This window comes from Dendronephthya gigantea, unplaced genomic scaffold (genome assembly GCF_004324835.1).
Source record: "Dendronephthya gigantea isolate DGI-Jeju-01 unplaced genomic scaffold, DenGig_1.0 000021F, whole genome shotgun sequence".
Lineage (NCBI taxonomy): Eukaryota > Metazoa > Cnidaria > Anthozoa > Malacalcyonacea > Nephtheidae > Dendronephthya > Dendronephthya gigantea.
The window spans coordinates 1,896,201-1,909,719 of NW_021163031.1; the positions used below are offsets into that span (position 1 = coordinate 1,896,201).

A 13,519-nucleotide genomic window follows, 5' to 3' on the forward strand; every position below is an offset into this window, starting at 1 on the left:
GTCAGGAAGGGAAACGAGTATGGTGACCGTGTTTTATTCCATTCATCCCAGTCGCGGGTTACCAGCTAGGTGGTCAGTACTCAGCAGCGTAGAAAATCGTAAACACAAAGAACAAATAAGCTCTAGAATTCAATCACAGGCCCCTGAGCCGGGCAAGTAGGCCTAGCGGGTAATCCGCCACTGATTCCACTTCAACGAAAATGCTCGTGACATTTGAATCTATTGTAACAACAACTATAGTAATGACAATTGTGCACTGTATTAACTAGTACCTACCATCGCTTGCATAATCAACACAGTATACAGCAGATTTGTGTCCTTTGAGCATGTCAATCATTGATCCATTCTGTGCGTCATAAACCTAAATAATATGTAATTCAGTCATACCGCGACTAAACCACTTATATAAACCTTAGACGTCCATAATCATCCAATACGCAATATCGGTTTAATTATCTCCTTCCCACGGTTGTTCAGCTGATAATAATGATTACTCACCAAAAGCATGTTTCCCGCCGTCGCCACAACAGTTGAACCATCCGGACTGATAGCAACATCATAAATGCTAAAAAAAGTTTAAAAAAAGTATAAAAAATGTTAGATTACGAACTTTTCATGTACCGAATGCAAATGAACTTTTGTCTTTAGCTTATTATATACCATTATTAGGTTCGGCACATGAAAAGTTGACGTCTGAATCGGACCTTAAAGAAATACTTAAAAATCTCCATCACGATGCGGTATTTATCTATCAGCCAAGGTCTGCCAAATTAAGATTAGGGATAACTGTAAAATGTAACTGCATGCTGACTGAACCCTTCGATAAAATGATTTGTAGGATTTGGGCCATCTAGCTTATTTCGAAAAATTTTAAAATTAACCAACGAGTTTTGTTAGTCAATTCTGCAATTTTTACTATCACTTTTAATTAATATGCCGCGCACAATTACCTTGGAACGAACAGTTTATATACAGGGTGTACCAAAAAAGTACCCCTTATTGAAATGAAGTTTGGTTGGAATTTGAATGCAAGATCAACGCAGTAGTGTGTAAATAGCATAGTTATTAGATTGAGGCATTCAAATAAAGCATCTTGCTTTCAATTGGGTTTATCATAATATTAAGGCAATCAGATTCTAACAAAGGCATGATTTCAATAGAGGGGGCTTTTTTGGGGACGCCCTGTACAGTAGAATAGATTATAGCTCGTTCTACATCCTAGAACCAGTCCCCAGAAGTATATATATATAGCACTCTAGCTAGTGGTCACCCTAAGTGTAATTGTGCAATTAAGCCAAGTGTAAAAACTAACAAATAATAAGGGAGCGGTCATAAAGTAACTGCTAGGGTGGGCCGGAGGAAATAAAGATGGGCCATGAAATTATTTTCATTAGTTTGGGTGGGCCATCAATTACTTTTTGTGAAAATGGATGGGCCATGAAACAAAATACAGCCTGTTTGCACTCAATACATACTATAACTACTACACAACAATCCCATTAGAAGAAAAACTATTTAAAATAACAAAATAATATATTCAAACATAATATCAAAATTTACATGATCCTGTTTAATATTTTTAATAATTCAGTATTAATGGCATTAATACTTTGTCAGTCATATTTACCAGTATGATTTTTAAAAATATGCATCACCCTTCCTCAGAATCAACGAATTATTTTGTTCTATAAAGGTTATACGAGAAAGCGACGCTGCATGGTTGGTTTGATCAAAGTGATAGACACGCTGTACATTAACATATATAGCAGGATGGGTCATGAAACTTTTCCAATGACTTATGATGGGCTTTTAGATCTTTTCTAGATTTTCAGGATGGGCCACCGAATTTTTTTAGGAAAACAGATTTTTCCCTCCGGCCCACCCTAGCAGTTACTTTATGACCGCTCCCTAAACAAACCACTTGCCTTTGTGGGACATGCTGTCGGTCCAAAATGCGATCTGTCCAGCAAGTTTGAACGCGATTAAACGCCATTAAGATGAGCTATTAAAATAACATTAAGGATAATAACTACTTTTTCAAACGTCTGAATGTCGATAAATGCTTCTCCTGCTCATACGTTTATTGAGACACAAGCAAATAAATGTACTGTTTCAACTATTCTAGCATCATTTTTCCAAGCTATGCTAATGTAAACTTGGAGGATAAGACAAATATTGACTCTGACATTTGGCTTAATTTCCACGGAAACGCGAACATAAGCAAAATGAAAAAGCGTCTGGCAACTAAAGTATCATCAGTGTCTCGACTTAGTTCAAGTCAACCGCGCATAATAAATGAATGCGATTTGCTCGTAAATACCAGACATAGCCGTAGGATGACAGACTGTTGCCAAAACATTATTCCTAAGGTAGCAACTAACAACTTCGGTCTCCGTTGTGCGTAAACTACTTAATTGCATGTTGAGCGTTTTAACTGCTGAGCGACCGGATTTCAAACTTTAATCTTTATGATGAAAAAAAAGAGCAAATACTAGCTTGATGAAAAATCTTGATGAGCGCCTCTCTGTTTATTAAAAAACAAAAAAATCGATTGATACTGGTTTGTTTATGCAGAATATTGAACGAATCAAAACAGGAACACTGCATGCACATGCATATATAGGAAAACTCACGATATACTGGAAACCTCCTCCGCCTCTTTTTCAATCGCTCTGAAGTTTCCCGGTAAATCTATCCTGTTTAAAATTATTGGCAACCGCCCCCAGAAGACAAATTCGTCGGTAATAGCCAAATAGGTTAAAACAGTGGAGGGAATTATAGAAATATAGAATACTAAGTATATATGGTCCATTCTACCCCCCTCGGAAAGCTACTGGAAATGTTTGGATTAGCTTGGCTTGAGAAAACAAAGGTGACAGCCGCAAAAGTGATTGAAATATGCACTTAAATTATTTGTTTAACACGAATTTCGATAAAGCAATGCTTTCTGGTGCATATATATCATCTCGACTAAGATTTAGGTATAACAAGGGCAATCCGAGACGCATGGACCCAGTATACTTCGCCGAATTATCTGGATAAGTGAAAAGCCAAAAGATGTTGAGGATGGACGAAGTGGGATGGAAGATCCAACGTGAATCATGATAAATTTAGGAGTGATGTCAGTGAACATGCGTGCATGCGATTGCATGGAAGGACTTGCATGGGCAATGGCAATACGCGGGTTAATTTCCTAAGTTATCGTATTGCATGTCCTTAACCACAAAAGGCTTACTTGAATGCAATATGAAAATACAATAGCATAACGGACATCCCTGGTAAGTGTTATTTTATATGACCCAGCGGTTTTTCAGAGAAATATTTTGAACCTGCATGCATTGTGGAAACAGTAAAGGATTTAAAATTTGTCATCAATTGGATTCATTCATTGGACGATTTTTTTACAACCAATCTTAATCTTTGGTTGTTTTTACCAAATAAAATTGATCAAAAAGAGATGAACGTGCATGAGACAACCAATGTTAAATTAGCTCTTTTAACAATCTTTCTTTACAGAGTGCCGGCATGATTCAAGTAACAGAGGAATTTGAAATTACGCAGAATAGAGAATCAAACAGCTACTTTGAATAAAATTGTATTTTACATCACAAATATCTTAATTCAGTTTTTTCTAAATTAAAATCCCGCCTTACGATACTTTGTCACGAGTATATCTAGTTTCCATACATTGTACTTTATATGTCAATCATTTTAACACCACAAATAATACTCAATACCGTATAGCAAGAGACCCTTGGCAGTAAAAATATAGTTACTAAGTTAGGCATGCTAAAAAGAATACATTGCGTCGCTAAAATCAACAGGTTAAAAATGTGACCTCTGCAAGTTTATAGATTTTGTTTGCTCTATTATACACGCAGATAAAATGAAACCAGCACATATTCTGAAACAAAACTTCTAAGAATAATTTAGAACAGCATAATGCTAACATAGAACAGCATAATGCTAACCTGTCGAATTAAATGATAAATACAAAATAGTTAAGTCTTAATAGTATTCAGTTTATATTTTAGATCAGCAATATGTTTTCGCGTATAGGTAAACGAGAGTGCCGCGTTATCAGGACTTAGTCCATATCCACAAAAAGATTATATTTAAAGTTAAACTACAGACCAACACAACACGTTGTATGTGACAACGATCACAGATCGTTCTCCAACCCAACCTTTCCCCAGACGCGCTTGAATCAGGAATATTTCCCTTTTCTTCGGTCTACAAAAAGAACCATATAATTAACCATAATTAACCATAAGATAAATTTTTTAAATATTTCCAACTTTTAAATAATATGAAATTGGTGCTTAATATTTCAAGCACATTTTTTAATATTTTATTCGCCCGCATGGACTTCAATTTTACCATTGTAGCCAATTATATCTCATCGTGGATCGTGGGTTAAATTCCCACCGTGGTCAAGCTAATTTTTCAGCACCAGGACCACCATCACAATAGTAAAAATATCAGTAGAAAATTTCTGTCTTTCATGAATGTACTTAAATGTGCCTAATAGTCACCGTATATAAATGTTATGACATGATTGGCATTATGGCATGGTGAGTTTCCCGCCTCAAATGTTTGATTTTGTTTGGACGCTTACGCTGCGCCGGAATGAGCAATTGATACGAAATTTCATTTCGAACAAATCACCAAGAATCAAAGCCAACTCATACATGCAGTAAACAACTGACTGTAATCAATATGTATGAGTCTCGATTTTGAGTACAAACCGACTGGAATCAATATGTATGACGCAAAAAAGAAACTAATAATTAAAACCATAGAAGTCCCCATAAGGAAAGCCCATATATAAGTGTTAGAGTTAGATAAAGTATTGATTAGTACAAAAACAATTAACACTTACTTTTAAATTGCTTCTGTGAAATAAACTACCTTCATCGTCAGAGAATTCTGTTTTAAGAAGTAAAATGCGCTCCATTAACGGGCGTAGCAAACAAGAGTTATAGTTTGAGAGTTTCTCGCCCTAGACATAAGCTTGGTCAAACGAGAATAAGAATTACACGAGAGTCGCGGAAAGATGTACAAAACGCTAGCCTTCAACTCCCACAGGCAACTTTTATGGGACGGCTCAACGTCGATGAGAGTTTGTGGGATACCTTAAATCGGGAGAGTTGCAACTTTCGTCTAATGTTTGACCAAGGTGTAAACGTTTCTTTTATGGTCATGCACACATTAACACTGGACCGAACATGCAAACCATTCGTTTTATACTGGGTGATAATTTGATTATATTTCACAATTTATACTTCGATAGCACAAACCTCCGAATGTACCAACTGAAGTTTTGCTGACGGATGTTGGATTATTCGTAGTAGTCTTTGCACAAACAGACAGTCCATTAACATAGAATCTAGCTGGCCTTATTAAGGTGGTGCTTCCAGATGAGGAAACAGAACTGTCACTACCGTCTTTGAATGAACCATTCAGTTCTTTACGAAACCATGAACCTAAAAAACACATATAGTTTGTAGTATACTTCATTTTTCTTGACCTAGTTGACAGATTTATTGGTGTATTAAGAAATATCTTATAAATGACTTTTACCATTGTTATTATGTGTTATTCCATTTTTGATACCACATGGACCAAGTGACAATGAACTCATGCAGATATTTTCATCATGAGATAAATTTTCCTCTGCAAGTTCCAACTCATCCAGTTCCTCTGGTAGCTAATAAAGAGAAGGAAATAAAGAAGCCAAAGATTAGTGAATAAACTAACTATAGGCACAGAATACCTAACAGAAGTAGAACTCCTGAACTTTTTTCGTAAGTGTGATTCGTCATGATTCGTCACTTAGCAAGTGCATTTTTTTGAGGCAGTCACCCCCCTGCCAATGTCTAAAATCAGCCCATTTTTAGTATTGGCAGGGGGGTGACTACCTCAAAAAAATGCACTTGCTAAGTGACGAATCATGACGAATCACACTTACGAAAAAATAGTATAGAGTTCTACTTCTGTTAGGTATTCTGTGCTATAAGAATCTTTCAGGGACGCCAAGGTCTTTATCAGTTAACGCATACTTTCAGTTTCTTGGCACACTGTTGCTCTTGATTATTGGTTATCTGTAATTCTGTTGAATTTTCGACTCCAATTTTGGATTCTCTAAATGAATAAAATTTACAAATAGGTCTACTATTGTTTTCATAGTAGCTAATATATAGTGGTTAAGTAACTCATTAGAAAAATATGGAAATTCAAGGACTTTCTATACAGCAAAGATTAATTTCTGGGTGGTTTAGTAGGGGGAATTACAGTTTTTCTCTTAGAATAGGTTGTAAGCCCTGTTTCAATGTAAATTAGGAAATTGTACAGAAGACTTTGCCTGTTGTGCATGAGTTGTAGTAATTTAATTAACTAACACCTGTAATAGTTGTATTTCTGAATAGATATATACTTTAACTCCAGATTAGGACAATTTTATTAGTAATATTAGTAATATTTTAGCAATAAATGACAAATGACCAGTGGAAGACCACCAAAAGGGATCAGAGACATAGCCAGGGTGGGGTCTTGGGAACCGCAGCCGCTTGTTTTATTCAGTCCAGGCTGAAACTCAGTACGTGTTGACTGTTGTTGTTGGTGTCAGACAAGTTGAAACTCTAGCCCTTTGGCTCCCCCCCCCCTCTTTAAGGTCTGGCTACTTCCATGAAAAGGATAGACTACTACATGATGAAATGATTACCACATACCTTACTTTTCTTTTCTTTTTTCTCCTTTGACCAAAAATTTTGTTGCCAAACATTAACACCAATAAGAGATAAATTGACCCCACACATGTCAATGCAGACAATAACATGCTATAAATCAACCATTGTTCAGACTTTTGTGCAGACAACAACATAAGACAAACCCAGGACAGACAACAAATAGAGCATGTTTCAGAATGCCTAGAAGAGAATAACAGACATCTGTATGTAACAAGTAAAGAACTAGCATTCATTAGACCATTTTTTAGCAAAACTAAAAACATTACAAAAAATGATTGCATATATACTTACTAACCATTGGCTCTTCGAGATGAAGTACATCACACAAATTTCAGTGATAAGGGAGGTTAAAAGGCATGATATGTAGTAAGTAGAACACCATGCTAGGAAAGAAATATCAGTAATTTGAATATAGTATGCACTCTATTGACTATCGTTCATAATGATCGATCTAGCCGGCATTTTGCACGAGAATACATAACTACCAATTTACCAATTATGAATACCTGTTATTAGTGATATCACCTGAAGAAATTGCTTTCCTGGCCAACTAAAGAGTGATGATTTTAAACAGTCAGTTTTTAATCCTAAACCAGTGATCCCATCGATAAATGTCAGCCAATCTAACAGACCTAGGGTACCAGTCTGGTTATCTAAATTAGAAAATTAATATATAATAATGAAATAGACTACTGCATGATGATATATATAATTTTTATCAAAAGGAAAAGTTTTAATTAGGAAATATTACATACAATATCTCTGAATACAAACAGCCGACACAAAGCAGCTTGTCACAGCAACAAAAAGTTGCAAAATATATAATGTTGAAGATCTACTGTTCACTGGAATCTAATGAAAAAGAAACTATTAGTAATAACAGGCTATAAACAGCTGACTTTAATAGATATGTGGATGTATCAAGATGGCTGCTGGCTGGAAATTGAAAATTGTCTCTACTCTGATATCAGTATGTCAAAATTTAGAAGGAAATGGTGGTCTAACAGATCTGCCCTAGTAGGTGCATGCTTTAATTAATAAACCAACAGACAACTATGCTGTTTGACAGACTGATAGTCTGCACCATATGGTCTATATTCAATACTCAATAGGTTGTAAATAATTAGAACACAACCTGCTTTGGCACAGTGGAACTTTTATCAGTTACATCTGCCTTCGAATCATTCATCGAAATAAAATTTCCTGCAAGAAACAGAGTTTAAAATTTTAAAACATTTCTCAAATGACATGTAGTTATTAAAATAATCGTGTAAATTGCCAGTGTAAACAACGCCAAGTATAAGCCAGTAAGCTTCGTTTTAAAAACATACCAATGTTTGCAAGATAAAATTTCGCAACTTACTTTTCCGGACCAGAGACGTGGTTCTTAAAAGAGAAACTTCTAAAGATCTTGAAGGTCTCGTGGTTGTTTTTGCAGTTTTTTCGCCATGTATTATTGTATCCTCGTGCTAATTGTAGTTTAATTGAATTTTAGCGCGATGAGCGCAATGCATTATGGTCGATTATTTTTATTTACGTCCTCGTCCGCCCCACTCAGTGGTCCGCGGTCCGCCCCATAGTCCGCCCGGCCCGTCGTCCCACGCCGTATACGCCGTATGGTTTGCGGCATTTGCGGAGATCGGGACAATAAAGGCCAGGGTTAAGAAAACAAAAGCACTGCAGTTATTGGCTTATTGCCGTGATGAAATAAACTACATGGTTCAAACATATGACTAGAAATGTCTTTTTGGTCAATTATTTACATACATAATTATTCCTATAAGAATAGACCCTTTGCATGTTAGACTACTTTTTTATCTGTGCAAAATAATCCAATCAAATCACCACAGCTGAAAAGAGCGTACCAAAATTAGTAAAAGTGCAAAGTTTGGTTGCGAAATGTCGTAAAATACGGAAAATATAGCCTTGCAAAGTTTGCAAATTTGTATACTTTAGTTTAACGCACGCAAAACGTTACCACATTCGGGCCCAAAATGGTAACTTTTTGCATGCGTTAAACTAAAGTATACAAATTTGCAAACTTTGCAAGGCTATATTTTCCGTATTTTACGACATTTCGCAACCAAACTTTGCACTTTTACTAATTTTGGTACGCTCTTTTCAGCTGTGGTGATTTGATTGGATTATTTTGCACAGATAAAAAAGTAGTCTAACATGCAAAGGGTCTATTGCACACAAAATTACTTGTTGGGCTACAGTGTTTTCATCTTGCTAATAATTAATAATTAAGGTGGAAGAGATTTATATTGTTGAATAATTTATTTAAGCATGAAACCATGTGTACTTAGTACAGTAAATATTTCGCAGTTGTTCTATGTCAAAAATGAAGTTGAACTTGCCTTGAATACTAAATGAAAGCTTCAAAAATTATTATGTTTCTACCGTGCTATAAGAGCTTCCCGTCGGTTGGTCTATCCAGTGACAGTGTAATGGCATGTCTTTCTAATATGGGAACCTTTCTATTTTTCTCACGCTTTTACGCGTACACCTTTGGGCTCCTATGGTTGAAGGTTAGGTTGACCTTACTTTAAGTTGTGACTCAATAAATATGTGGATAACCTATCTTTACCGGAGCAGTGTATTTTGGATCTTGGCTACCCAGCTTACATGACCTCTATATTGGCAAACTCGTACCTAGGGTCTCTGTGACTTGGGTGATGATGAAGAAAAAAATAAAAAATCTTTGCCTAAGTTAAAGGCTTTAGCAGATGATTGATATGGTAATGCAATCAATCAAACAGCTTTTCTCACGATGATGAATATTCCGCCATTTTTGGGGTACTTTTTTTCAAAACCCAAATCGTGAGACCTCGTAACGGCGACAGCTTTATTTTTAGGCTTAATATATTCTTCAAATGGTCTGTTGATTCTAAAAACACGCTTTTCATGTTGTTATAACTTTTAAACCCATTTGAGAAAAAGTTGAAAGTATCCCAAAAACGTTATCGTGAGAAAGATAATTAATCTACATGTATCTATGTAATGTTAAAAGCGTGATAGCGCGTGCGTCACGCAAGTTATTTATGTTATCAAACAGGGCGCTTACATATATATTATACTACATGATGAATTATATAACTCGCCTTCGTTGACTATTCGCTCATAGACAACTCGGACTCGTTGTCTAATTGTTAAATATAAACATTGATGGCGCACGCTTATTTTTGGGCTGCCTATGCTTCAACAAGGTTTTGGAACACAAGCTTTCTCTGCGTCATCAGAGGTTTATAGCGTAGGCTACGATCAAAGACATACATAGGAACTTTTCTATTGCATCACGGTTGCATCATTTGTTTACATAATATTATAGCATGACTTATCAGTATTGGATTTCGGATTGATTAGAACATTCCTTCCTAGTAGTGACGTTACGAAACGTAATGCGCATGCGTAATGTGAAATTACTGGAATATTACTGAGCAACAGACGTGACAGGCTGAAACATAAACACAGCCTTCGCCTCGAGTACGGGATAAATAAACCGTCTAATTTATACACTAAATTTTAACTAAAATGACAAGCTTTTTGTTAACACTAGTACGACAGTGAGTATAAAATATAATTTCTTCATATTTCTTTCCCCAAACCTTTTTAAATCGCTAAATTAGCGAACATATTTTTGTGATAATTGTTATTTAATATGCTACCGTTGTCCAACTATTGAAATTATTTCTTCTAGTGCGACACCTGATTCTAAAAGACGAATTCCAAAGACAATCGGTAAGATAAAGCGTTTTGTGTTCGTTTAAACTACGTATCAGTAAGGTTTTGACTAATTGTGTGCATGGAATGTTCGTATGAATTTAATATTATTCTTATGAATTTCAAGCTTTATAATTATAATATATCAAAGCGGCAAGCCTATTTTTGTCCTTTTAAAAAATCTAATAATATATTGTAATAACAAGTTCTTTATTCTACTGTTTTTTGAGTCGAAAAAGTTGAAGTTTTGTAGTTTCTTTCTGTCAGGAAGTCCTAAATACTCGCAAAGTGAAAGTTAAAAGGCCCGCTATTTTGCCGGAGAATTTTGATCATCATGAACTGTTCACGTGATCGCACGTGTATGGCAGCTTTTCTTTGAAAATGATAGAATTCTCTGTATTCCATGCATTGCGTTTAACTTTTGTGCAGAAATAAATAAAAATACAGTATTTCTAGAGTAAGCGTGTATTTTATATATAAAAACATGACTTGTTTAATATTTTATCCTGTGGTCTATCCAAGGTCAATGTCAATGATATTAAAATATTACCTTTTCAGTGTTGTTCTAAATTAGGAAACAACTAACAGGTCGTTTTGATAATGCATTTTCCCCTTCTCTAGTCCAGCATATATTTATATAGTTTCAAAAAAGGATAAATTGGACTCATTTAACGACCTTAAAAAACTCATTAAATTTTAAAATTATTCTAAACTTTATCTTATATAAGCCAATTGTCAGTTCTTTTGTCTGATATGAAATGACATTATAAAATTAAAAATATAGTTCTAAAGTTGAAAATATAATAAAAAGGTAAATACAATTCCATCATAGATGTCATTTTCTTATTCCCCCTTGTGTGAGTCTACAAGGATTTACATACCATACTGATTACTGCATGCAATAATTTATTTGATTAAGGCCGATACAAGTACACAAGGCCCAAAATATACCATTAAACTAAACACTTAGTAAACTCCCCTAGAAAACCTGTGTATGATTGATATAAACCTTGTGACAACATGATTTTCTGACTTTTTAATCAAATTTATTTAGATAATAAGGACAACAGGTTATCACGAAAGGGTTACTGTCAAGCAGACCTGCTCGGCCAAAGATTAAAGTGTGAAAAATTCACTCACATTTATTGTAGTGATATCACTAAGGCAAAAGAGGTAGGTTTCTCAACATATACATAATCTTTGACATATTTATGTTCTTTTTAACCAATTTGGATAATCAAGAAGACATTCAGTTAATTATCTACCGATTATCTTTTAAATTTCTTTTGGATAATAATCCCTTGACCCCTTGTAACATAGTGAGTTAGCAGTTAAATAGTTTGCTCAATCTTAAATTTAGACTGCAATGGCAATTACCAACCACAATAGATCATGTTCATCCCTGCCCATACATGAAGATCCACGATTAGAAGAACTGGTAGGAACAAATATAATTTATTGCTTGTTGCCATTATACTTGTTTTGTTTGTTAAAAATTTGTTTGTGTTTCAACCTGTTTACAGATTGACCATGTGTAATGTCACTGGCCAGATACTGTACATGTGGTCGCTGCAATTTGAATGTACCCTTTGGGTACACCAAAGGCAATTCCCTAAACTTTTTTGCTCTATGTTATATGAAATTCATTCTTTTGCTTCTTTAATATTTCCAATTTTGTAATTGTTTATTTTTCTTTCTTTTTGTAGAGATTACTCAATGAACAGCAGGGAATAGAAAGTATAAACAGTTCTTTTTTAAATAAACTTGAAACTTTAGAGGATATCCGCCATAGAGCAGAAGACTTTTTCTCAGAAATATGTGACATAATGTTGAATCGGACGGAACATGCCCAAAGCTTTGATGTTGAAGATGACCAATGTGAAAGTGGTAGTCGAAATAGTTGTGATGTTGATGTTATAGACAATCATTCAAAAGATCCTGCTAATGTTTTGGTGGTTAGCCACAAAGGCTTGATTAGGGAAATGCTACGGTATTTTTGTTCTGAGTTGGGTTGTCAGCTGCCGAGAAGATCTGGACGCAGAATGAATTGGGATTCCTCTTACACAGGTGTTTCGGTATTTAGGGTTACAGTGGAAAGAACAGATGATCTATTGAATAACATCCATGTTGAATGTCTACTATTAAATGATAATTCACACCTGAGCAAACGGTCAGGGGATTGTGACAAATTAGGAGAAAGCTTATTGACTACATCTTAAAGAAAACTTTGTCTGGTTTAAACAGAGAAAAGATTAAGGCATGCGTCCATGATTCCCAAGGTGTTAGTTGTGTGCTTGGACTTTGTGTTTGAGAATAGTTGGTCTTTATTCTCTAACCTGATGGTGTGGTATACTGATCATGAATTTTGGTTATTATATCAAAGCTCAAAGTCATGTTGGAAACATCAGTTATTGCAAATTTCTTACCACGAACTGATGCTCTTAGCCATATATAGGTTTCTTGAATAAGAAAATACGACCCACAAAGGTTACAGGAACTTAACAAGTGAGATGTAAAAATAATACATAATATATTCTTGCAAAATGTGCTATCAAAAGGTAAAATTATGAGGCTGTAGGGACCTTTTTCTGTTTGTTTGATGTTGTTTGATCATTTGTGATGTGTTATGCAATATGCAAAAAAGAGTATTGTAAATTTATTCAGTTCAAAGTGTGAAATACCATTCATTCATGTTGGTGGTGTCTGTATTAGGCATCTGTATCATTAGTGGTGTAAAATATAGGTTTTACGTTTGATTTCAGTTCTGTAAGATATTCATATTGTAAATAGCTATTGGAAAATAATTGGTAAAATAAATGTGCTATTTTTGAAAATGAAAATGCGTCCAAGTTTTTGTTAAAATGGCTGTATCCTATAAATACTTTGCACATGATGTCACAGTAGGCATGAAATATTAGTGCAGAAATATTGAAGAAACTTTTTCAGTTGCTTTTTACCACCATATGAACTCTCTTAATCTTAGTGAGGCTAGAAAACATCTTGAGGACAACTCTTTATAAGGATTATGGCATCACAGGAATAGGTCT

At 34.9% G+C, this 13,519-nt stretch overlaps 2 protein-coding genes across 4 annotated transcripts; one reads left to right on the forward strand and one right to left on the reverse strand.

Moving 5' to 3' along the window:
- Nucleotides 1-3,497: 3,497 nt before the first annotated feature.
- On the reverse strand, nucleotides 3,498-8,233 carry LOC114521823. The gene is made up of 11 exons (XM_028542367.1): nucleotides 8,113-8,233; nucleotides 7,885-7,952; nucleotides 7,505-7,601; nucleotides 7,256-7,402; nucleotides 7,045-7,132; nucleotides 6,732-6,929; nucleotides 6,063-6,144; nucleotides 5,584-5,710; nucleotides 5,301-5,486; nucleotides 4,883-4,929; nucleotides 3,498-4,233 (listed from the first exon to the last, which is right to left on the reverse strand). Exons 2-11 carry the CDS (start codon nucleotides 7,936-7,938, stop codon nucleotides 4,081-4,083), a joined length of 1,179 nt encoding a protein of 392 aa, XP_028398168.1. The 5' UTR covers nucleotides 7,939-7,952; nucleotides 8,113-8,233; the 3' UTR covers nucleotides 3,498-4,080.
- Nucleotides 8,234-10,177: 1,944 nt separating this feature from the next.
- Nucleotides 10,178-13,291, forward strand: LOC114521973 (fructose-2,6-bisphosphatase TIGAR-like). 3 transcript variants are annotated; one of them, XR_003686852.1, is made up of 6 exons: nucleotides 10,178-10,315; nucleotides 10,450-10,490; nucleotides 11,527-11,645; nucleotides 11,833-11,910; nucleotides 11,996-12,076; nucleotides 12,179-12,263. XR_003686852.1 is itself a non-coding variant. In XM_028542558.1 (5 exons), exons 1-5 carry the CDS (start codon nucleotides 10,284-10,286, stop codon nucleotides 12,008-12,010), a joined length of 285 nt encoding a protein of 94 aa, XP_028398359.1. In that variant the 5' UTR covers nucleotides 10,178-10,283; the 3' UTR covers nucleotides 12,011-12,272. The 3 variants fall into 3 exon arrangements, 2 of the variants coding, with proteins under 2 accessions (XP_028398359.1, XP_028398358.1); XM_028542558.1 differs by having other exon boundaries at nucleotides 11,996-12,272; XM_028542557.1 differs by lacking the exon at nucleotides 11,996-12,076 and having other exon boundaries at nucleotides 10,179-10,315; nucleotides 12,179-13,291.
- The last annotated feature ends 228 nt before the right edge of the window (nucleotides 13,292-13,519 follow it).

Bases quoted from the DNA above. Each gene is read 5' to 3' on its own strand.
- LOC114521973 (XM_028542557.1), top strand. From the start codon at position 10,284: ATGACAAGCTTTTTGTTAACACTAGTACGACA. The intron at 10,316-10,449 runs GTGAGTATAAAA...TATTTCTTCTAG, and splicing joins TTGTTAACACTAGTACGACA to TGCGACACCTGATTCTAAAA. The intron at 11,646-11,832 runs GTAGGTTTCTCA...TCTTAAATTTAG, and splicing joins ATATCACTAAGGCAAAAGAG to ACTGCAATGGCAATTACCAA.
- LOC114521823 (XM_028542367.1), bottom strand. From the start codon at position 7,938: ATGAATGATTCGAAGGCAGATGTAACTGATAAAAGTTCCACTGTGCCA. The intron at 7,403-7,504 runs GTATGTAATATT...TTTCTAATTTAG, and splicing joins TGTTTGTATTCAGAGATATT to ATAACCAGACTGGTACCCTA. The intron at 6,930-7,044 runs GTTAGTAAGTAT...ATTCTCTTCTAG, and splicing joins TTCATCTCGAAGAGCCAATG to GCATTCTGAAACATGCTCTA.